This window comes from Mus pahari, chromosome 6, assembly GCF_900095145.1.
Source record: "Mus pahari chromosome 6, PAHARI_EIJ_v1.1, whole genome shotgun sequence".
Taxonomy (NCBI): Eukaryota; Metazoa; Chordata; class Mammalia; order Rodentia; family Muridae; genus Mus; species Mus pahari.
The window spans coordinates 62,114,519-62,140,028 of NC_034595.1; the positions used below are offsets into that span (position 1 = coordinate 62,114,519).

Below are 25,510 nucleotides of genomic sequence, written 5' to 3' on the forward strand. Positions count from 1 at the left end.
GGGTTTCTCCCTGCATGAGAGAATCACTGCTGACTCCTCTGGGTAGTGTGAGGGTAGGTAGGCAATCTGCAAAGCAACAGTCTAGCCTCCTGAGGCTCATGACAGCTCCAGGCGTGGAGATCAGAGTCTTTAGGAGCCAGGAGTTGTAGTAGGGCAGCTCATGAAGGTGGTGGTGGCGGGGTACACACCGAAGGGCCCAGGGACAGCAGGATGGCAGCAGTGGTATCAGAGGTGTGGCTGGGGGATTCATTTTGTCATTATATATTCACTCTCTCGTGCTCTTTCATTCATTCTCTGGAAGGGGCAGCTGTGTCTTATAGGAAGAATTCTCTGTAGGGTGGAATTCTGGGGCTCCGTAAGAACCGACAAGACATAGGAGGTTGTCCTCATTTTGCTAGTGAAGAAGCAGGACCACACTGGTCCTGCACATCTCTCTAGAGCTCTACTCTTTAGCACTCTGACTTTTTTGTCACCAACATGGGTGTGGCCATCTGTTCCTTGTCTGTGATCTTAGCCAGGAAAACAACCCTTTCTGACAAGACATATCCAGACGCTGCCCCCACCCCAAGGTCATTTATTTCAGTATTTGTTACAGTGTCAAGATTAAACAAGAAGGCACTTGGTAGAGTCTGGCTGTATGTCCAGCACAGTCAGTGTTCAGTAAACGTCAGTCTCTAATCCCTTGCAGAGAAGCAGTGCTGAGGGTTCTAAAGCACAAGGGAGTTACTGCTTTTTATGGGATTATTCATTCATTTATTTTTTCTTCTTTAACAAATGTTTATTGAGATTGTACTTTCTGCCAAGATAGGCATAGTTGCTGGAAACCTAGAGATGAAGGAAACAGAGACCTTCATGAAGAACATCTGCAAGCTAGTGGGTTAGTGTTTCAAAATGGGAATGACAGTGTCCAGGAAGACAAAGGAGACAAGGCAGAGTGGAGCAGTTGGGATGCAGTAGGCACAGAGCACGCACCTGTGTAACAGTGGAGAAAAGCAGTGTTTCCTGGCTTCTCCTCAGCTAGCCCCTGTTCTTACACTTTTTAATTACATCTTTATTTACTTGCTCTGTGTGTGTGTGTGTGTGTGTGTGTGTGTGTGTGTGTGTGTGTTAGGACTCGGAGATGGAACTCAAGTTTGTCAGGCTTGGCAACAAATGCCTTTATCAGCTGAGCCATCTCACCAGCCCAAGTTCCTGCTCTTAATAGGTAGGAAAAAACCCCGCAAAGTTTAGTAATTCAATTTTGTGTGAACCAACTTCTCTAAAGAACTCTAAGGAATGTGAAAAGGAGTAGATGTGTCCTTGCCTTGAGGATGCTCACAACTCTGTTTGGGGGCCACAAACATGGATACAGCCTGACCAGGTAGAGTAAAATTGGCACTTTAATTGCAGGAGGGAGGCGGATAATGATTTCAGATTTTGTATATATTTTGTCAAGGAATGTAGGCACAGATGATGAATTCTGACTAGCTGAGGGAGAGATAATAAGAATAATAACAGTAATTTACATGTGATGGGCACTTTACAGGTTTCAAAGCACCTTGACATTTTTATCTCATTGGACTATTCCAATAGCCTTATTGCAAGCCCAGGTAAGGATTATTATCTCCATTTGAAAGAAGAGCATGTGAAAGGAAGAGATAATGTCCCTGTTGGCTAGATCATAAGCGGGCTGAAATGTTTGAAGAAGAGAGCCGTGGCGGCTGGCCTGCATATCTGTCTTGGCTCTTCAGAGCTGGATTGCTAACACTGCTGTAACCCTCTGAGTTTATGCCTTGTGTTCTGTCCAAGGTCTGTTAAAATACCAGCTTTGATCTTTAAAATCCTTTGTGGTCTGAGCTGGCTTCTGTATGCCCAGGTCTCTGATGGTGCCTTGAAAAAGACAGCTAATGTCAGCCGGATGCTTCCTGCTGACTTCCCCTGTACTGGAGGCAGCCTGGCCTTTGGCAAGAGATATTACTTAGGCTTGAATCTCACTTCGCATAATTTTTATCTTTAACCCTTCTGAGTCTGTTCTCTCTGAGAAATGGGAATCTTTATCCCTACTATATCAGGCAAAGAACCCACTTATTGATTTAAACTCTTCGTGGGCCCTGGGGTCAGAACTTTTGGGGGTTTTGAGTTCTAGTTCATTTATAATAATCCCCTTCAGTTGCTTTGAACAAGTTAGTTCCTCAGTTTTATTTTCCTTGTCTATAAAACAGAACCACTGACCACCCCAACCAATATGGCTATGATGATTAAGTAAACCATTGCAGTGAAGATGTCTGCCATACCCAAGTGTGGCATTGTTCCATAACTCCTGCATTGACCTATAGGGTCATTCAGGGATGACATAAGACAGGGTGTACACAGTGCCTCACACCTCTTAGCTGTTCTCCCTACAACAGAACACAGAGACTGCAGGAAACATTTTAATCTTTGATTAACCCTTCATGCCTCCTGCAGATCTCTTCCTGGTCTAAGCTTTAGAGTACATCTTTAAATCTTTCAGTTCACAACTATGTGATCTGTAGTTTTAGAAATGTCCCCCTATCTCAGTTTTCCTGAGTGGAAGTCTACCTTCCCTCCGGTTGTCTGTTCACTGAGGGTCCTCATTAGTCTCAGATCCTATTGCCCATCTCAGAGATCACCAGTCCTGTCAGTACCTTCAGACATCACCAGAGAAAACTCTGCCTCCTCATTGCTCAGGTTTCCCTCCTTGAGTCCCTTGCCTTGTCTTAAAGTCCTCAGCTCTCTCTGGCCAATGAGCAGGAACACTAAAAATAATTGGATTCTGAGAGCAGGCTGAAGAAGCTAAGTAAGAGTCATACTGTATAAGTAAAGCCCTGGGGGCTCACAGCTACTCCCAAGGTTGGTGTGGTACAGAAGACTATGTACTTGGTGCTGCCCAACTGGAAGTCACGAGAAGATCTGCCAGTGAGACTGGCATCATTTATCTGAATGACACAGGCCAGCTTTCATTTTGAAGGCCTTTTAAGTTTTTGTTTTTGTTTTTTTCTCTGTTGGCTTATCAAAATTACCCATAGTTAATGCCAGATCATTTTCAAATGTGATCTCAAGATGGTTAAATAATTCTAGGTTCTCCTTATCTTTTCTCCCAGAACCCTTTTTCCTGTGGGTCAAGGGGATAAGGCTGAGGGAAAGTTCCTCCTGTTCCTTTGATAGCTGTTAGGCAGCTAAGCAATCTCTGGGCTCTGCCTTCAGTGTCACCCAGTGACAGGCTTGTTTGCTGCTGGCTGTGCCTCTCAGGAACTGCAAATGGCAAAGGGTTTAACTTCCAGCTCCCTTCCCTTTAGATGTGCCTTGGGGCAGACACTAGAAACTTTTTACACTTAAAGCCAACCACCTTAGCTGTAGGTGGGCTCATCATGGGAAAACAGGCTGCTCCAAGAGATTAGGCGAGTTGCCTGAGGCCACAGGCCCAGAAAGAACCAACTTTTACATGTAGGCCTATCTTATTTTTCCATAAGTCAGACTGTCTGATCAGTCAGTCACCCAGCCCCTGGGCCTCTCTATGGCAGGGTGTCCTCTTCTACCTGCCTGTGAACTCTGGAGCTTTAAGACACACAGGCTTGCACAGGCTTCCTGCTTCGTTTCTTCATAGTGTCTGTTTTACCAGATTATATGGCTTCAAGATCCTAACCAGAAATTACCCATACTTTTCATGGACGTTATGTTTTTAGGAAAAAGATAATTCATCCTTTCATTCTCATATTAAAAGATAGAAAAACTGAAACCTAGAGGAAAGAACATGGCTGTGCTACATAGAATCTGAATACATGTGGGGATTTCACCACCAGGAAACTGTGGCAGGACAATTTTTTTTATTTTTTTTTTTATTTTTTAATTTTTTTTATAAGATACTTAGCATAGATGACAGTCAATAGAAACTAGCCCTCGTTCCTTTTCTAACGTGTGAGTGAAAAGGGTCCTCATGCTAATGAAAAATACTTCAGTGCCCTGACACTGTGGGCTCAGGTCTACTTTCACTTCCTCTTTTTTTGAAGGGCTTCATGCTTTCTCTCACACCCATTTCTGCCCTGCTGCTCTCTGGTTCAGATTCTCTGAGAGCCTAGCCAAGCTGGGAGGCCTCCATGTACGCTGCTGGAATCTCACCCAGCCCAGGCCTCATGCCAGAATTACTTTTGCTTCAGCCCAGCAAAGTCTGTTGACAGTCCTTGTTCACAAACCACATTCAGGAAATGTAGGCTCAAGGGGCCAAGGACCAAAGAGCTGCCACTTGTGCCGATGGCATTCCTAGACCACACTCAGCCCAGCACTGCCTTCTAGGATCACTTGATCACTTGGGACCTTTCCCTTCACAAATATGTGTAGATTGTTGTCAGACTGCCCACATTGTGGTCAGGCAGGGAGCCTGCGTTTTGTCCTCTTTGCCTTTACTGTATGAAGATACCCCTACAAGGGCCTCACTCAACCCTCGCTTGCCCATCCTCCAAGTGTATGTCCATTGTTCTGAGGCAGTCCTAGTGTTCTCCAGGTCCAGCATGGCTGCTTTTGCTTCTGTTCCAGTGTCCTCTTGTCAGCTACTCAGCAGTTGTGACAGTCTATATGTCACCTCTTTCTCCAGCTGCTTGCCTTTGAGTCTCTGAAAGCCACATAGCTCATCCATGGCATTTATTAGAAATGTGATCGATTCACTGAAGGAAGAGGCCAGATTGCCTTGGCCCTTGTAGAAGCTAAGAAGGTGCATAGTCTCAGTAGTAGATGAGAAATGGGCAAAGCCATCCTCCAGGGCATGGAAAGGTCCACAGAGGCTGATCAGCCTGCTCGGCCCTGCCTGGGTCCTTCCCCACCTCTTCCCAAGGCCCTTGCTTTTTTCCTTGATTGTTTTATGTCACTGTCCATGTCCAGATTCTTTTCTAGAAAGTAGATTGTCATTCTCTAAATCCACAGTGCCCCATGTGCCACAGTCTGTGCTGTGTCTGCTTTCAGGAGTTTTGACTTGATTTAATTTGCATGTTGGAAATCTAGATGTGTACTTCAGACTCATTATAGACATCTAAAAATAAGTATGATTTAATTCTTTTAAGAAGAAATCGAACATGTCCAGATATATATAGGATTTAGAGACACAGGTGACCTCTAGATCTCCTTAAAAATCACATCAAGGGGCAGTGTTTCAGAGTTAAAAGTAAGGCAGTACAATTTTACCTCTTTGTTGTCCCAACAAGCCCACTGTTTTCCTCTGTGGCTCAGTCCTCATTTTACAAGAGGAATCGCCAGGGCTTAGAGAGGTAGAGGATCTAGGACGTGGGATTTAGACCATGTCTTATCCCCTACCTCCACTGTGCACCCATCACATCTGTGTATGACATCGTAGTGTTTTATCTGCACAACTACAAACTTATAGACAGCTAAAGTATTTTCTGTTTGTTCCAGAACCTCAGTTTCTCTTACAGAGCTTGTGTGGTGGTGGTGGTGGGGGGTGTGGGTTGTGTGTCAGCTTGTGTGGTGACTGGGTTCATGAATGACTGAGGAGGAGGCACTGCCTTTTGTGCCCTTGAAAGGGCTTCCTTTACTTGGCTGAGAGGTTTTTTTCCTCCGTGGAAGGTGTAGTTTCCCCAAAATAAACCTCAAATGTGTGTCACTACCTGAATGCCAGTGGATCAAAAGGCCTTTCTTTTTTCGTCCTACTCTTCCCACAAAATGAAAAAAGTTCCTTTGTTACCTAAAATATCTGCGCCAGAACGCACAGTGTTGTCTCCTAGCACAAGTGCTTATTATTGTGGCTAATTTGGTCACATGTGTTTGAGGCAGAACAATGCCTCAGAAATTTTAAAAAGCAAAACAGCAATCTGAAGCATTTGTTGTAATGAGATGTAAATTGCCAACATCGGGAGTGGAGCCGACTAAAATTTGCAATGAAGTGACCCCCCCCCCCCAACATCTTAAATTAAAAGCACTAGAGGCTCTCCCTCCCTCTGCTCTCCAAGGAAACAACATAAGGCTTTTTGTTGGTGGTCGGTTTTGTTGGATTTTGTCCTTTTCTTTCCTGATTCTGTAATACTGAACATGTCCCTTAGTGACTGACTCATTTCCCCATTCATCTGCCATGTTCTGAGCCTCTGTCCTGTGCCTGCCTTTGGTCTTGTCATTCAAGACTCATAGTGCCTTTTGTAAATAGGGAAGCTGAATTCAGAGATGCAGTGACTTTCCTAAGATCTTTCATCTTGGAGTCACACCCAGTCTGCTCAAACCCTTTCTCAGCGCCTCCCTCCCTCAAGCTGTGGCCCTGATTGGTACTTTTGTGGATGGATAGTGTGCAGAGGGAAGAGGCTGCTGCAGGGGACTGCCACCAGTGTTGAATGACTCTGACTCAGGCTGGTAGGAAAGGCTTTTCCCTGAGAGCCAGTAGCTTCCATGTTTGACAGAGCTCTACTGGTCCCTGGAGAGATGGGTCTGGGCTCAGGAAAGGGGGGTGCAAGTGGTTTACAAGGTCTCCTTCTGTATAGGGTCTTGAGCTAAGTATGAGGGGCAAAATCGGACCAATGGCGACCCCCCGACTCACTACGTCATGGTTTGCCAGAGTCAAAAATAAGCATACAAGTAGATATGTGGGATTAGACAATGGGGGCTAATTTACTGAGTCCCAACTCTGTGCCATACTCTTAGGTACTCACTCTCCCCTCCCCCCATATATGTCTTTCTGTCTGCCTGTCTCTTGTTCCGTTTATATACATATGCACATATACATATAAATGTATAAATATCTCCATATATACATAAGTATATGTCTCCATGTGTGTGTGTCTGTCTGTGTATCTCTCTCTCTCTCTCTCTCTCTCTCTCACTCCTCCACCCCCATATATGTGTAGATATATATGTTTTACTCATTTAGTTTTCAATCTGTCAGGTTGTCATTCCTTCCTTCATGTGAGACTAGGTTAAAGTAAGTAAATTAAGTCTTGAGATAAGAATTTGACCCAGTACCCAATGGTCTCTGATACAGAGAGACAGTTCAGTCCCTGCCTCTGCTTACTTCACGTCTAGGTGAGGCACCAGATGCATCTATGAAGTAGGGATGCTGTCAAGAAGGGTACAGAGGAGTGCGGAACACTTTGACTGAAGTTACAGCTCTCCCACAGCACATTCAAACCCAGGAGGGGAGAACGGCCTGTCTTTGGAAGATCAGGGTCTTATGGAAGAAGTGTCCTCTGAGTTAGGCCTTGCGCCACCATTGGAGTTTGGACAATTGGACAGAAAGGACAATAGAAGCACAGCCGCTGTGGCCAAAGAAATGGTGTCTGTGTGGAGGGGTGGGGATGCTACTTAACTAGAAATCAGTCTCAGGAGCCTGGACTAACAGGACAATGGAGCCAAAGAGAGGACACTCAACTCCTGTTCTTCTCGTCTGCCAATATAGATAGAGTCATTTGTTTATAATCATAGCTCCCAGTCCTAACTTTCTCTTCTAAGTAGTTGTTTCTGATGTTAATCTGGTGCTGATTTCTATTTCTTGGACTGGACAAAAGGTTTACAGACATTCTTTCCTGCCCACACTTCTTCCCTCAACATCCTACTTAGCATCGGGGACTTTAGAATCTTTGCCCACACTTATCAGACACCTACCCCCTTCCAGCCGTCTGTGCCCTCTCATGTCATAGAGAATTTACTAAGAGCCTTCCATGTGCCAGGTACCCCAGGCTCTACATGTGCAGTGTGAGTAAAACTGTGCTCTTGAAGAGCATCACAGTATAATACTGAAAACAGGTAGGGGGTAGCTGGCTGCACACACAGCTCACAAGTTATAACACAGAGGTTACTACCTAGAAGCAAGGCATCAGAAAGAAGCCACCTGACTGGGAACCTGACAGACAGAAAGGCAGTCTTCAACATTCGCTTAATGGCACAGAGGCCTAGGACAACATTATGTACAAGGGGGCAATCTGAATTCTAGACATAAAGAGAGGCTAGTTGTCCTGGGCCGTGGTGGGGGTGGTAAGCAAGGAGGAACAAGGTCATGGTCATCTGGAAGTTATCTTTGGGAGCCATTGTAGTTCTTGTTTGAGGCAAGGTCTTATGTAGTCCAGGCTGATCTGCAGCTTGCTATCCAGATGAGGCTAGCTTTGAACGCCTGATCCTCCCAAGCCTGAGTGCTGGGATCAGGGTCATAGGCCTTTGCCTAACAGTCTTTTCTCTGAGAAGGAAAAGGAGGTTTCAAAAGCTTTGTAAAGATGATCTAAGAGCTGTGGATGCAATGGCCTCCTCGGCCATTTCTCTCTTCTACCCCTGAACATCAGAGCAGTGTGAGAAAGCAAACACCTCAGCCTGTCTTTATGGGAAAGTAGAGTAATTACACTTTCCAGAACTGAGGAAGATGAATTGTTTTACTTATTCATTTGTTGAAAATTCACACCTGCAGAGGGGAAACGTTGGCATGTGCTTGCTTTGGAGACTTTGGATGCAGTCTTTGTTATGATCCTTTCTTCTTTAGCAGACATTTAGAGAACACCTACCTCGTTTTATGCATAAGGGGAAAAATAAAGAACCTTGTCTTAGGGCACACATAGGAGATGCTGTCATCTCCTATGAGATGCTATCTGTCCTTCACTCAACCAACTTCCTCATCTGCAGCTCATTCACTTGTAGTCACAAAACTGTAACACAGCAGAGCCAGGGATGGGGCTCAATCCATATCAAGATGCTGTATGTTCTTCTATCTGCGCCATTCTGACTACTATCCATTTTGTGGTCAGCTTTGTGTGAAGCTCATGCCTAAATCTTTGGAGACTACAGAGAGTTTCTCATGCAGTCAGCAACTGCTAGCTGCCAGCAGTTCAGAGATGATACTCTTATTCTGGAAAGCCCTGTCATAAGGATTTCTGCTAACAAGCTCACAGAGACATTCCCTCCATCAGGCAAAATAGAGGATATGGCAATTGAGCATAGAGTTGCAAGCATTTAGTAAATAAAGAGCTTTGTTCCCAGTTGTCCATATGGCCAGGATAAGAAGTCACACCCCGATTTCATCACATACTTAAGCTAAGCACACAGCAACATATAGCGCTTTGATTTTAGTCAAGGCCAGGATGTGAAACTATAGACTTTGAAGTTGCTTCTCACAGACAAGTTAATCGAGTCGTTTGGCCTTATTTACCCATTTTCTCTGTTCCTTGGTAATCAAGACACAATAGATGATTAAAAAGGAAAAAAAAAATACTCTGTCATTTTAAAAGCTAGTAGAGAAAAAAGTCACCCTAGAAACAAAACAGCAACCGTTTCCCCAGCTTCCTTTCACTATTTAAATCTCACATAATTTGCGTTGATTGCATTAAAATATAAAGTGAGTGATCGCTGTATCAGGCAATCAGTAGCTGGCTCTGTGTTGTATTTTAATTTCTTGGTCGAAATGTCCTTGCTCAGACCCTAGGTCTCAAGAAGGGGAAATCTTTTCATCCCTCCCCAAAGCCTCCCTTGTCTCCCTGAGTCCACACGGCCCTCTCCCTCATAAGCTCCAGAGATGAGTTTGTTGGCAAGCCCACAGTTTGCATATTCTAGTTAACCGCCATCCTTTGTCCAGCAGTCTGAACAGACCCTAGTTCCTGTGCAGGCAGTTGAGTCTCCTGCCACTCTGTACAAACACTGACACCCTAGAAGATGTCCCTTAATCATCCTTAATGACTAAAACCTAGTTAATTCTTGCCTTCTCATTCCTCCTTGTGACATTCATGCCTCATAGTGCATTGGAGTCTGGGTTTAAGTGTAGCATAAAGAACAAACATAAGCTAGCCTTTTTTTTTTCTAGTGCCACTATATGCTGATAGATGCATAGTTAAGAATATTTGCCTTTTATTTTCCTTGGAGTTCTAGACAGATCTCTTTTCTTAACTGCCTAGGTCCCGCCATTGACTTGGAAAAAGTAAAGTCAGAATGTCTCGAGCCCGAGCCGGAGTTACGGAGCACTTTCAGTGAGGAAGCAAATACGTCGTCCTATTACCCCGCTCCTGCGCCTGTCATGGACAAGTATATCCTAGACAATGGCAAGGTAGTGTTTTCAGCTCAATATCCATTCCCCCAGGTGCTTGCTAGTCAAAAAAGGTGGAAAGCACAGTGGGTACCTCCAGAAACCCCTTGTGGCTAGCCAGGCAGCCCCCCACCCCCACCCCTCCAGTGACTGTGGAATTTATTGCATAGTAGCATAGGTTTCCTGGGACTTCCCCTTGTTCCTCTCTAAAAAAATTGTTGAGTCAAAATAACTGAAACTAACCTGGCATTTTAAAATAGTTTATTTATGAAAAAGATTTTTTAAAAAAGTAATTCATTTGATTGTTTGATATTCTTCCTCACTTCCTATGAAATCAGGTACCTAGAATGCATAAAGTTGACTCGTTACCCATTTATAGAGAGCAACTCTGTGTGTTCATTCAGCGCTTACAAAGTGGATCTTCTTAGCTCTCAGCTCTGTCCTGGGCATAGAGGGGTAAATGAACCATACTCCTTGTCCCCAATGCACTGGCCCACAACTCCAGGGATACACATCACTCCTCATATTTTCTCTCCTGACTCCTGAAAACAGATCATGAAAGACCACATAAGCCCTGGTGGTAAAGAAGTCTGTCAGAGCCCTTTGTCCAGGAAGCATCCAGCTTTAGTGTTAGACTCTCTGCCACTCCCATACACATTTCAGACTTACCTCTCCTTGGCACCCGAGTCATCTGTGTCTGCTTGTTTATCTTGCCTCATTTTGCTTTGGGTGGTCTCTGATATCATTCCCTAGTGAAAAGGAAAGGTTCTTTGACATGCTTTGTTTAGATACATTCCACAACTGTCTGCCCTGAACCTAAGAAAATATTGTCTAGATGAGGAAAAGAAACGTGTTTATCTCCAGGACTCTCTTGGATGTGCTGCTAGACTCTGCATCTGTCACTGAGTGCCTCCTTCTCTGCACGGCCAGGACTTGATGAGGCAAGGTATAGGCCTTGTCTTCATTCATTCAGCAGGCTTTCCCAGTCAGCTTTGCAGAGGAGCTGGGGTTAGAAGCCTGAGCCTTAGCTCATAGCACAGCTCTACTTCTGTACTTCCTGGGTGACATCAGGCCAGTTCTTGGCCTTCCTGGGCCTCTGAGTTCTTATCTGTAAGAAGCAGACTGGATGAATGCTTTCCATAGGCGGTTTGGGAGTAGAAGTGTGTGTCTAAGTTTGGTAAACCTCCAGGTTGAAGCTAGAATGGCAGAACCATTCTGGGTCTCTTGGATTCCTTTTAGTTAGGACCACATTGTGGAGTGATTGAAGAATTTTTCTTAAGTAGCTTCCAAGAGAAATCTGTTTCTCTCTTGCTTTGACGGCTGCCAGGCAGCTTCTGAGCTCTGCTACAAAAGTAGCATTCTTTTCCAAGAAAATAGGTCTCCGAAACCTTGTTTAATTTTAAACACACACATTAAGCCACGCCTCTTTTGCTTCCTCCTAGTCACTGCTCCAACCCTCTCCAAGCTTTTCTTTGAAACTAATCTGTAGTCAGGCAAAGGACTGTGACCAGGAGGAAAGGAAGTAGACCCTGGAAATGCACAGTGGCTCCTCGGGCGGCAGGTGTCATTTGCTAATCCTAATCGTTGCCCTTATTGTTCCTGGCTCTACTCTCTGACCTGACCCTTCCTTCTCCTGTGTGAGCAGAAGACCCAATCTCTGCAAAGCCTGGGACACCGGAATCTGATCCATTTGCTACTAGAAATGAGCTTTATCCTGTAAAATACTTCACAAAGTAGTTCTTGAAGTCCGTCCTACCAGATGTCATATTTTTTAACCTCCCTGATAAGGAAAGCTAACACTTTGATCAAATGTTACCCTAGTTTGCATAAATGGGGCTTGTTGCTGCATAGATCACTTTCTGATGAAGTCCATTGGTTAACTAAGATGGTTTTTATTAAGAAAAAAAAAAATCTCATTACACAACTTCAAAGACCATCAGTCTAACTTATACCTATGTGCTAAGTAACAAATCTTGAAAATGTACCTAGAGCATGAAACCATCTACTCCATGTGACAGGCTAGAGGTACGTGGGAACTGAAAGCCAGATCCCCTAGTTCCTAGGCCACGACTGAGTCTGTTTAGCTGTGCCCCTGGGAACTCCCCATTACACTGTGTAGCCATGAATGTGCTGAGCTCAGCAAGCCTTGTCTCAGTTGCTCAGCATGGACCTGTGATGATCTTCCTGAGGCTGAAGGACTGTTTCTGTCTATTCTGTAGCACTGGCATTGAACTCAGTGGATGCCAGAAATGATTTTGTTCTCTTAAGGAAGAGCTGCTCATCGGAGGTGAAACCAAAGCCATGAAGATATATTAAATATGCCCATATGTTTAATATTGCCTTGAGTTTAGACTGGTCTTGATCACTCTGCAGGAGGTAGAAGGGGTAGCGACTTGACCTCTCCCCACTGGGATGTGCCCGGACAGGGTAAGCTGGTACTTTACAAGGGCTGGAACAGCCCTGTGACAGTTAAGCAACATTTCCTGGACCATGGCCTGCATGTGGCAAGCTGTGTAGCTTAAGATGACGTGACTCTGTCATCCTAAGGACATCTCTTTCTTTCCTAAGGGCAGGGATGCTGATATGAAAAGGGGGTGTGAGGACGTAGCAGCTTCTAGCTTTAGCTCTCACATTCAGTTCATCTCATTAGAACCTGATGACCCCTCTGTGAGAGGGGGATGATCTGTGTGATTGAGAAAAGTGAATGAAGCCCAGAGAAATCTAGCGACTGGCCTGTGTTAAAGCTGACAGAAGAGACAGGATCCCCACCCAAGACTGACAGTTCTGAGCCCATCCTCCTCCTGTTCCACACTGGAAGGAGGCAGGTGTGTTCAAAGCCTTTATAGAGGAATGGACTTAGTGTTTTAGTGATTGAATGGAGCCAGGCTGAGGAGGTCAGGTCTGATGTGATAAGAAATAGGAAGCCATTCAAAATTCCAAAAGGTTGTCTTGGCGTGAAAACAGAATTGGAGACTGCTGAGCTGCTGAGGTCATCTAGTCAGAGAGGGAAAGCGGATGTCAGTGATTACAGGGTGAGCTGGGTGGGACGGAACAGCCACTGACAAGAAAGCTAGTCAGACGGGCTTTATCCAGTTTCCATCTGCCCGTGGAATACTGTACTGGGAACTAGCACAGGATGTGGCCTGCAGGTGCAGAACACTCAAAGAGAAACCTATAATAACCGAGGATTGCTGTGTTAGGTGTGCACTTTTCAACCACATCAGCACCCCATCCCCACACCCTTTGACACTCAGGGCAGGCCAGGACGGCATGAACTAGGTACAGATTTGGAGCTTGAATTTTGATTTTTAAATTGGCTGATTGGGGAAAATATGTCTTGGGAAAAATAATTGAGTCCCCAAATTTGTGCCCACATGTGTAACTGAGAGCAGCAGTTTTTACCTGCCTCTCATGAGCGTTAAGGAAGTTGAGCTTGTTATAGGAACTCAAGAATATGGCTCCTTTTTTTCCTTCTAGAACACTGGCTCACATGGATTCATCTTTCCCCCAGAGTAATAAATTAAGCCAGGTGGTATAGTGCAGGCTTATGGTCCTAGCAGTCAAAAGGCTGATGCAGGAGAAGTGTTGCATATGTCTTTATTTCTTCTTTCAGAATCTAGTCTAGAGCAAAGTCCCTTGTCTCCCTCCCCTCTCAGCTTGTGTGGCTGACTGTGTTATCAAGGGAGGGACCAGGTCCATCGGAGATTGTGCACTCAGCATGCCTGTTCACCTAGTACAGACTGTCCACCCTCAGTTCAGAAGTGAACAGAGCAGAAGGCCACATTTGACCTTGGGCTCTGGTCGCTAAGCCAGTTCAGGGCAGCACATCTCACCCCAGGGCTGCTTATCTTTCTGAGCAGAACAAACTGATTTACAGTACTGAAGTGTCCAGAACAGAGAGGCCAGGTAGGTCTGGTTATCTGGCCTCCCACAGTGGGCTGAATGATCTTTTGAGCAAATGAAGGTGAAGCTAGATGTAGCGTGTAGAATATTTTCTTAGCAACAAAAGTGAGTTGCCTGGTTGTTTTGTTTTCATAGTTAGAAAACCTCAATAATTGATGAAGCAAGTATTACTGGCTGGCCTGGCTGGCCTGGCTGCCGTTCTCTAGATCTACCTTTCTTCCCAAGCCAATCTTTGGCAGAAGGATCTTTAACCATTTCTTGAGCTTGAGTTCTTGAGTTCTTACATTCTGCCATCAATTTGTGTGTGCACATGTGTACGCCATCTTCAGACCGAGGCCTTCTCCAAGAAGCCTCCTGACCATGCCGTAGCAATGATCAACAAGTCTTTATGAAAGCAAGAGTCTTTGTCAGAGCCTTCTCGCACCCCTTTGAAAGGTCAGCAGGCTCCCCCTCTCCATCCCACAGAAACCATCTCTGCCTTCTACAAGGGCAGCAGAAACTCAACCTGAATATCAAGGTCAAAACTTTTTTTTTTCACGATGGACATTAAGTATTATTTTGCAAGTTGTCAATGGCCGAAAAGCAGAGACAAACTTTAAAGCTGTAGCTCCTTGCTAAACACTCTGGAAGCAGAGAGGGTAGTGCGATTTATTGGCTCTCACCCTCACCCTTACTGTGTCTCTTCTAGGGAGCACAAGATTGTATTCTGGTGTGTATGCTACCAAAATCAAACCAGATATTGTAGTTGTATTTAATTTCTTAAAATCCTAGGTGTTCCGAGCCAGAAGGATGAACTTTGAGATGGAATCCAAGTCTCCCACTTCGTAAAGGAAGCTGCAGTCTGAGCTTGGGAAGGGCTCACACAGTTACACTCCTGCTGGCTGCAGAGCCAACAGCTGCTCTGCTTCTGCCAGCTGGCAGGGGTTTTATAACTTAGCTCTGAATTGGAATTATCTAGGGAACTAAACCATCATGATGTCTAGGCCACACCCAGACCAAATATATCAGAATCTTGGGGAGGAGGCATAGGTACCAGTGGTCATTATAGCTGGGAGAGTCCTTCATGCAACCTCCACCACGTGAGCAGGAGGTATCCTCAGAATCTGCAGGGAGAAGAGTAGCTGGTCTTCCTATAGTATAACACATATAAACACATGTGCCCTGAGTGTAAGTCAGGCTCAGAGCAGCCATCTAATAACACGAGTACAGTTTAGAACCCCAGCTCTGCCACTCAAAAATTGAGTGACTTCATCTAACAGAACTTAGTTTTCCTGTCAGAAATGACAGTGTTGTTATAGCACCTTCTGTTTAAGACACTGAAATCGAGGCTTTAGAATTAGGCCTGGTACGTCACCGGGATTCTGCGAGTGAGGTGGCTGTTGCGTGTGTGGCATGAACCCCTAACACTGAAGAAGCGGTGTTCACAGGACAGAAGTGGCCTCCAGCTGCTTTCCTGTCAGACTAAACAGGTGTGGTGTTCTTACCTCTTTCAGGTCCACCTGGGAAGCGGGATTTGGGTTGACGAGGAGAAATGGCACCAGCTACAAGTTACCCAAGGAGATTCTAAGTACACGAAGAACTTGGCAGTCATGATCTGGGGAACAGATGTTCTGAAAAACAGAAGTGTCACAGGAGTTGCCACAAAAAAAAAGAAGGATGCAATCCCAAAGCCACCCCTCTCTCCTCACAAGCTCAGCATTGTCAGAGGTAGCTTACCCACGAGGAACACGGTGCTGGACGGCCTGTCCTTTACTCCGTCAGAGATGTGTTTTACAGGATTCAGTTTGGTGAATGCTTACTAAATCCCCTGTATGCCAGCCCCTGAGTGTGACATAGGAACATAGAGGCAGACATCATAAGCTTTCACTAGAGATCTCACACTAGACAGGACAAATGACTATGGATAGCAGCAGAAATGTGACTTGAGGGTGTAGCATTCAAACGGGTTGTGCTGGGTCCCAGGGAGAAGGGATGCTGAATGGAGGAGCCTTTTGATGCTCATCAGATGAAGAGTTGGGGTGAGTAAGAAGGAGAGGTACATCAGGAGACAGGAGTGCACCCGAGAAAGGAATGTGTCTAGAGAGTTGTAAAGGTCGAGGCTGGGGAAACTTATTAGCCTTGTCTAGAGCAGTCGATAAGATGAGGAGCCATTGACAAAGCTACCTTTCTAGTGTTGGAAAAGGCAAGCAGAAAGTCGGGGAGTCATTTGTCACCCAGAGATATGGCTATATCCCATACTCCTTACCCATCTTCCCTCTCCTCTCTCCTTCCTTATTTCCTCTCTTCTCTGCTCCCATGTTCCTTCCTTTATTCCCTTTTTCCTTCCTCCTTCTTTCCTTTGTATTCTCTTGTTTCTCAAGACATCCCTCCGACCCACTGCTAGACTCTTCCCTGGAGGTCAAGAACACAAGGGACAAGACACTGTGTGAATTTATAAGGAACTCAGTCTCATGATGAAAATAAATATAAGAACAATAGAACTATATAGTCAGTACAAAGTAAGGAGTGTAGTAGACGGAGCAGAATGAAAGTAGTCACTGCTAATCTTTCTGAGTACTCATATCCCATTACATTAAAATGATGCCTGTCTTAAACACTTTTAAATATGTCAACTTACTCTCCCAGCAACAGCCACACTGCTGGCTGCTGTTATCCTTTTCACAGATAGGAAAGTGGGCCATGGGAGTAGTGGGTCCTTTTTCCTAGGCTATAACAGGAAACTAAGGATGGCTTTGTAGTCTGTCCCTAATCACTGTTCTCTAAATGGCCAGGTCTTCCATATTTTGATGAAGAAAGTAAGACTCAGTGGTCAGTCAAGTGAATGTCTAGTTTGAGCAGGTCCTAGAGTTCAGCACATTCTGGGACCAAATAAATCTGTGACACAGTCAGGCAGCTTTGGGTTCTCTGAGTTTCATATGAAGATATGAAGAGACAAAGGGCTGTGTCAGCTCTGTTGGGGAGGAGGCCTGTTGGAACATATGGCATTCCAGCTGCATCACACAGGAAAAGGCAGTGAAGGTCAGAGGCACGGTAGGTCAGGCAGAGTCCACTCCAGGGCAGAGGCCAGCACACTCAGGTAAAATGGCTCTACAGAGAAATGGCTGGCTGCACAGCTGAGAAGGTCAGAGGGACCCCCAGTCTTAACAGCCAGTCTTACAGGGAAGTGAAAGCCATAGTATACAGCTTGAATTTGCAGAGGCCCCAGAGGCCATTAGTTAGAGGGGCGACCCCTTGGGGGATCATGGAGAGCTTACACTGTCCCAGACTAAGGTTAGAACACAGGCAATAGAGAATGACTCTTTATGTTGAATGTTCTTGAGGTCAAGGTGGCAAGATGCTATCAATTATGCAACTAAGCTAAGGTCACAGCTCTGAGGTTTCAAGAGTCTGGATTCAAACCCACACATATCTCCCTCTGGTCTGCATCCTTTTCCTACGTCACACAGGTATCTCCCCTCCTGACTAGCTCATGATTAATTTGTGAAGCTTTGTGGAGCTTCATAGTAACTTCATGAAGAAGGCAGCCACTGATTTTTAGATAATAAGAGGTATCCATTAGCCAGTTGCTGTCTGAAGTGGTGCAGCTTTATTCAAGGGGTTACCCTGGAAAGGTCTTTCTTGGGAAGGCATCCCTGCTTTGCCCAGGAGGTGTGAACCACCAGTTCTGTCACATTTGTCAGAATGTAACTCAGCAGCAGGTCCCAGATTCCCTCAGATAACTGTCATGTTTCAGTCTGAACTTAACCTGCTGAGTGTGTGCCTCTATTCCGAGAGTCTGTGGCTGCCCCATTCACTGCCTAGTGTGGTCTCCAGTCACTGTAGCTGTTCACTGATCCCTTCCCAGCTTTTGTTTTTTTGGCTGAAAACCTGTGTGCTTTATGTTTTGTCTTTGTGTTTTGAGACAGGTTCTTCTTCTGTAGCCCAGGCTGGTCACAAGCTCCTAGTCATCCTCCTGCCTCCACGGTTTTGTGTCACAGTGCCCCTGTCAAAGACTCCACATAGCATGTCTTGCTTATTCTGTGCTTATCTTTTTCCCTTATCTCCATTAGAACCTCAGCTTATGAGCGTCTTGTTCCCGGCTTACAGAGAGTAAGCACTTAAGAGTATTGGCCTTTCCCAGGCAGCCTTCGGCCCTTCTGTGTTCCCTCTCTTAATGAATAGCACAACCAGACAGGTACATCTCCCTCCCATTTCCGCACTTCTGCCTCTCCAGCCTTCCTGTTTCTAAATACCTCTTAAACCCTTTCTGTCTTTCCAGATCCACTCTACTAATTTAGTCCTAGCTGTGTGCTTTCTTTCCAGAAGCCTCCAGACCATTCTCCTGATTATGTAACCAGAATGACCTCTCAGAAAATAGATAGGACCCCTTACCACCACTCACCTGCCCGCTCCAGCCGATTCAGAGTTCGCATGTTTAGAGGGTGAACCTCTTAGCATGTTATACAGGCATATTCGGTCTACCTGCTGGCTATATCTCTAGCTGTACTTTTTAGTTATTAGCAGAATGAACTGAGCGAGCCTCATTTGCTCTCCCCTCAGGGGATTTGCAAGCATTATTCCTTATGCCTGGAATAGCCACAGCCTCTCTACCTGTTCTGTTGGGCCAGATCTACTGCTACACAGCAGATCTGCTTAAGATCTTATCCTCCAAGAAATTCTCTTTGACCTCTTAGTGTGGCTGGGTGCTTCTACCATGAGTCCCAGAGCACCCAAAACCTAGTTCAGCTCTTCTTTCCTGGAGGATTCCTGGACCCTTAGCTATGGCAGAATGAGGTAAGCCAGACTGGGGTTTCAGGTTTCGGGTGTCATCAGAAGCCTTTTGTACTGAAATACAAGATTGATGTTTTATGTTTTCACTGCAGCCAAACAGGCTTAAAGTGCGTGTGCCATACCACCCCACCGTCACCATTTTTAGCCTAACGATTTGAATGATTCCAGCTTGCATTTGGCTGGGTCCTCACGGGCAAGCTGTTTGGCAGGACTGGGATTGTTTGTATTTATCTTGTGTGATGTGAGCATCCTCTGTCACATTGGGCATATTAAAGTGGCAGAAGTCTTCAGACTCACAGCACTGAGGGGATGTTCTCTTTGATGTTAACATTGTCCCCTACCAGATAGCAGAGCCCTTGGAAAGCTCCGATGCTGCTTTGGAAGGATGAAAGCTAGAGGACAGAGATGGCCTTGCTCCGATGACGAGCTCCAAAGTGACAGTTAAATCTTATTAAGGTTGAATGACCTTTTGCAGAGTATCCGAGCTTTCTAAATGAGCCACAGCATTGGCGGTCTGGTTAATTTTTATAACTTTTTTAATGGGACACATTAGCGCTGTTATAAACCTTGTTAATTAAGCAATAATCTCAAACGCTCCCTCGCAGAGGGACACATTCCCAGCAACTGCAGGTGATTAATAAGTTAGAGTCTAACAAAAGCCTTTTAATCAACCTGAGGGGCCATTCAGAGCTGCTATCCCAGGAAATGAGGCTGATTGGAATTCTGTGGGGGCCTTCCTGAACACATTCCTCAGTGTGTGCCCTTCTTCTTTGTTCTTCTTCTTGGTGTAGGGGGGGCATCACACCTCCCTCTTGTCATTTGCTTCTCTCTCCTCTTTTATTGTGTTGATGACAACTGGAGAGACAGAACTGTCTAGGTTATCTGATTTGAGACACCATTGAATATAGACAGTTATCCTAGGTTTTTCCAAGAGGCACTGGGATGAGAACCATATTTGAGCCTGAACATTTCTTGATAGACTTCTCCCTGATTTAGACTAGGTCCAAGCAAGCTTACTCCACTGTTAATATGGTCCTGACTTAGGAAAGTGGGGGATGATAGGATTTTACCAGATCACAATCTATACTTCCATAGGAAACTCCACAGGCTTGGGAACAGAACACTAGGTAGACTTCAGCCTCTTCACTCATCTGGATAGTTATGAGCACAAGAGAATGAGCGGGACTTAGGAAGATGAAAATTGGAGCCAGGATCTTCTGGGAAGAGAGGACAAGGGCATTTGCCTTGTGGGTGCTTTGTAAGGGAAGGGATTGTAGGTAGAAAGAGCAGAAGACCATGGTGTCCATCTTATCAGTCATGTGAAGATACTCACTCAGGGTGTTCAGGAGGCAATGAAGGCCAGGTAAGGCACATTTGTATAAAACTCTTGGTGAAGAGGAAGAGGCAGCTCAGAGAAAGTACACTTGTGGCTCACACTCCTACAGCATGGATGGCAAGAGGAGGTCGGTCCTACCCATACTTGGAAAGGCAGGAAGTGGGGAAGCAGCGATGGATTCTGACCTGAGCTGCCCCCTCACTCTAGTCCCCAGGCTGTTCCTATGTGATTGGAAGGCTTAGCACAAGTTAGTCTTGATGGCTGCCCTGTATCACCTCTGTGGGTTGGCTTAGCAGCCATCCTGTGTCACCTCTGTGGGTTGGCAGGGCTGTGGTCATCCATCATGATTCCTTATAGTTGGACTGTCACTTGGTTTTCTACATGAGGAAACTCAAGGCCAAAAAAGCTATAGTTTCTCCCATGGTTATACTCACTACCCATACCATTTCCCGTTGTGTCTAGAATATATTTGTGTGTGTTTGTGTGTGTGTGTGTGTGTGTGTGTGTGTGTGTGTGTGTGTGTGTATACATAAGTGTACATAGAGGCTAGAGGTCAGTCTTGTTTCTCTGGTGCCATTTACCCTATTTTTTAAGATAGGTCTCTTCAGTGGCCTGGAAATCAACAATTATTCTGGGCTAGCTAGCCTACGAGCCCCAGGAATCTACTTGTCTCCACCTCCCAAGTGCTTGAATGACAAGCATACACCACCATGCCTGGCTATTTTTGTATGAGTTCTAGGGATGGGACTCATATCTTCCTGATTTAAAGCGAGAACTTTCCCAACTGACTTATTTCCCTACTTATTATATCTAGAATTTTTATATCTTCTCAGTCTTCCCTGGAAAGCCTTTCATTCATTCATTCATTCATTCATTCAATATATATTTATGTAGTATGTATGTATGTATGTATGTATATGTGTATGTATATAAGCTCCTATATCATTCACTGCACTCAGCTCTGGGAAATTAATAGTTAAATATAAAATAATTGTAACAATCCCACGTGGGTATTATAATTTTTATTGCTTGAAAAGGGCTTATTTATGTTTACCCCACATACTTCTTAGCATCTTTATAAAAGCTACTTTAGAGTTTCTTGTCCTCATTAATGATGTAGGAATTCTAGGGTAATAATTTGTACCAAATCTCCAGGCTGGAAGACCCACTGAAAATCAAGCTCTAGTCAGGCCTTGTCCAGGCTGGCTCTGCCTCACCATAGCACATAGTAGGATCTCTCAGAGAGTAGCCGTCCTAAGCCTCATTAGTAGTCACTAGGAAGAATGACTCCTTCAAACACAGAAGTCGTAAGGATGTGACAGGGTGGAATGCTGTTGAAGTTACAGGGCAACCAGGACTTACCGCATGCATTACCACTGGAATGGCAGTCAGCACAACATAGTTTACCAGGCGTCACCTAGTAAAGATGAGTAGCATACCCCTGAATATTCAGCATTGCCATGCCTGTGCTGGGAATTAGAGAGTTTCTTGGATAAATACCTGCAAATATTGGCAAGACTGTTTGCAATTGCAAAACCAAGTATCCATGGACATTCAGACACACAGTTAAAAATAGGATAAAATCATACAGTAGAGTACTCCTCATCAGTGAAGGTCGGTGGCCTTTACCGGGTGTCCTGCAGCTGTATACTGCCATATTGTGTGTCCCACTGAGTAAAATCAACAAGTCAGACCGGTAGACAGATGGGTACATTCATTAAAATGCCAAAGACAGGAAAAGAAAGTGTTTAGGGACATATACCCACATGATAACATTAAGATATATATATATATATGCAAAAGGAAAATTAGGAGAGTGGTGAAGAAGTAAGTAATATGATGAAGACAATAATACAGAGAACTCGGCATCCAGGGGTTTTAGAAAAATGTGGCAAGCTGGGTGGTGGGCTTATCATCTTCAATAACTTTAAAGAGGGTCTCACTATGTAGCTCTGGCTGGCCTGAACTCGATATTTAGACCAGGCTGGCCTCCGACTCACAGAGATCCAACTGCCTTTGCCTCCTGAGTGCTGGGATTAATGATATGTACCACCGCACCTGAATTTTATCATTGTTTTTAAGAATACATTTATAGTGTTTAGCTATACTTTATGGTAGGACTTTAGTTAAATAGCCATGTAAGGTAATATGAAGCGTTATTTGGAAGTGTGTCAGAAGCATATCCTTTCTCTTCTCCTTAAAAGACGTGTTCTCAAATTCGTCATTAATCCTTGACCTCCCTTCCTGTCTCCTCTTCTGTCTAGAGTGTTTGTACGACAGAATAGCACAAGAAACGGTGGATGAAACGGAAATTGCACAGAGACTCTCCAAAGTCAACAAGTACATCTGTGAGAAAATCATGGATATCAACAAATCTTGTAAAAATGAAGAACGAAGGGAAGCAAAATACAATTTGCAATAAACTTTAAATTTTTTTCATAAGGCCTTTGCATTTTGTGTGTGTGTGTTTTATGCATTTCAGGTGATGGTGCCACCCAGATAGACTACAACCAGACATGGCTGTGTCTGGGCAGGGGGCCTTCAGGGCACTGAGGTCAGTGTCTTATTCTGAACTTGGACTTCCTACTTTGAAGAAGGCAGATGGATTCACTGAGACTCACCATGAGGCTCAGTACGAGCCTCATGCCATCACCAGTGTTGTTATGGAATGGGAAAAGCACTTTTTGCAGGGCTGTAAAGCATCAGAGTAGCCTGTCGGAACCACAATACGAACTGTTATTTTTACCATCGGAGGACATCTCTCTCTGCTCCTCTATTTTGTTCTATAATAAAATTCCATTAATTCTTGATGTAGACAGTTGTTCTCATTTTTTTTTAATAATATTAAATGTGTCGTAGAGATAACTAGTGTTGCGTGTGACCTGCAAAGCCTTCTCTAGGAAAAAAACCTTCGGGTGATGGAAAAAGATCCGTTAAGGGCCATGGTTCCTGTAACAGCTCTGAGGAGCAATCTCAAATCATATTACACTCTTTGACTTACACGGACAAGTCTTGGACCACTCAACTTTTCCAAGATGATTTGTGATTAGCATCTGGAAGGTGCTAATCAGCTTCCCTGATTTATTTGAGCTTATCTTTTAAAGAAATGGTTACTGGGAGCCTAATAATGTTGCAAGCTGTGGTACAGAGTTGCATCTAGAAAATGGGCTATGTCAGTGGCTATCAGTTTGTTCATTCTCTCCTTTGTTTCAAATAATCTTTCAGGTTACATAACCATTAATCTGCTTCTTTATTCGGTTGCTGGAACCTTGCAGTCTCCGGCACGTGTTTTTGGCCAACCACCTTCCATTTTCTTGAGAACTTGCACTTTTCTTTATGCAATGCCAATAAAGTAAGTGTGGCATTTTGGAAAGGGCAAGGGCTTTGGACAAATGCTTCTAGGTTCTAAGCCTGGCTCTCCTGCTTGCTTTGGCATTAACATAACCTCCTTGTGCCTCTTCTCTCTGTTCCATAAAAGGAGTATACCCACCTCGCAGAGTTGCTATAAGGATTAGAGATAAAATACATAAAGAGCTCAATAAATGTCAGCAATTGTTGTTAACTACCTTTTTTTTTTTTTTTTGGACTTTTAGATGCTGGTGGAAAACTTTGATCTGTAGTTCTTGAGACTTTTTTAATTTGATGAACTATAAACAAAAGTTCAAGGTTAAATAGGTACAGTGAGGTGCCACTCTGAGACCCTGTATTTCAGTAAGTCCAATAATCCTTTGTAATAATGAATTTAATAATCCATTGTGAACGAGTGTGTACTAACTGGTATATATAGACAAGAATTTTCTACTGTAGTGTTCTCCCCACTCTCTATAAAGTGACTGTGTGATTTAATGCAAAGGCATAACTTTTCAAAGTCCTTATCAGATTGAGGAAATCAGGCAATGTGGAGGAATGATAGAAACTGGTTGCACAGCAAAACTTGTCTACGTGTTAAATGGATTAACTCATTTCCGGCGGTAAGGAAAGTTTCTGATTGGCATTCAGCCAGTTCTTGTTAAGATATGTTCACTTTTCAGCTAGGCATGGTGGCCCACACCAGTCATCTCAGTACTTGGGAGATGAGGTAGTCCTGGACCACCTGCATAGGAGTGTCTCCACCTACAGTGGGCTGAATCCTCCTGCATGAATCATCAATCATGAAAATACCCCACAGGCTTGCCTATAGGACAAAGTGATGGAGGCATTTTCTCAATGGACAATCCCTCTCCTCAGATGACTCTAGCTTGTGTCAATATGACAAGAAAAAAAGAAAAAACGCTAGCCAACACTGAGTTTGAGGTCAGCTTGGGCTTCAGAAGACCCTGATCTTAAAAAAACCAAACAAAATAAAAGATATGTTTACTTTTATACCATTAGGCAGCTGGGGTCTAAGTGATACAAAATGCCCAAGAAGTGAAAGTGTGCCACCATTGACCTCATCCCATTTCTCCCTAAGCATGAGGTCACCCGTGCATTTCTCAGAGACTAATCCACTACACCACTGCCTCCCTGGTGCCTGTTAATTGAGTGGGGAGACTGCAAAGAGCACTTTGTATAACTTATACATATGTTGGGGACAAAAGGACTGTGACAGACTGGGACCTGGGTTCAAGTCCTTGTTTTACTACTGTGTGTGTGTTACTGGACTCTAACAACGATCCCTAATTCAGAACTGTGTGGAGAGGAATCCAGACACTACCTGAAAAGGGGTTTTGTAAATCACTCTTCCCTATCTATAGACTGTTTGAAATGCTTCATCTCCAGCGGATAGTGCTGTTCAGAAAGGTTCTGGAAACTTTGCCTAAGACAATGCCTAAATAGTAGAGGTTGGTCATTGGAGGCAAGCCATTGAAGCTTATACCCAACCCCCAGTTCCTAATGGGTGTTGAACTTCTTGATCCACCATGTGATAGCCTCTACCACATGCCCCCACCATAATCTAAGCCCTTCCCTCATGCCTTTCCCACTATAGTGAACAGAACCCATCTGCAGTCATGAACCCAACATGAGTCCTTCATCTCTTGTCATAGGTTTTGTCAACTTGACATAAACCTAGACATACTTGAAAAGAAGGACCCTCAACTGAGGAATTGCATCCCACAGATTGGCCTGTTGGCATGTCTGTGGGTCATTGTTTTGGTTACGGATTGTTGGAGGAGGGTTCAGGCTACCCTAGACAGTATAATCCTTAGGTAGCCGGCCCTGGACTGTGTGAGCTGGACCTGAGTCTGGAAGTGAGCCACTAAGCAACATTCCTCATGGTCTCTGCTTCAGTTTCTTTATCCAGACTTCTGCCTTGAGTTCCTGCCTTGGCATCCCTTAATTATGGACTACCTGTAAGTCAAATTAGTCCTTGCCTACACAAACTGCTTTTAGTAAGAATGTTTTAACACAGTAACAGAAACCTGACTAGGACATCCCCTAACTGACAAGTATTTTGGCCAGAGTGATGTGGTCTGTCTGTCTCTGTCTCTCTCTGTCTTTCTCTCTTTGTCTTTCTCTCTCTGTCTTTCTCTCTCTCT

At 44.5% G+C, this 25,510-nt stretch overlaps 2 protein-coding genes across 5 annotated transcripts in view; both read left to right on the forward strand.

Annotated features, from left to right (window-relative positions):
* Bend5 (BEN domain containing 5) overlaps positions 1 to 22,436 on the forward strand; it is a 43,974-nt gene extending 21,538 nt beyond the window's left edge. For both annotated transcript variants that reach the window (XM_021199660.2, XM_021199661.2), the window contains exons 4-6: positions 9,858 to 10,006; positions 15,382 to 15,595; positions 22,259 to 22,436. In XM_021199660.2, coding sequence (XP_021055319.1) covers positions 9,858 to 10,006; positions 15,382 to 15,595; positions 22,259 to 22,416 — 521 coding nt within the window. In that variant the 3' untranslated portion in view covers positions 22,417 to 22,436. The remainder of the gene's footprint in view (positions 1 to 9,857; positions 10,007 to 15,381; positions 15,596 to 22,258) is intronic.
* Agbl4 (ATP/GTP binding protein like 4) overlaps positions 1 to 25,510 on the forward strand; it is a 1,180,502-nt gene that overhangs the window by 964,300 nt on the left and 190,692 nt on the right. The window lies entirely within an intron of this gene.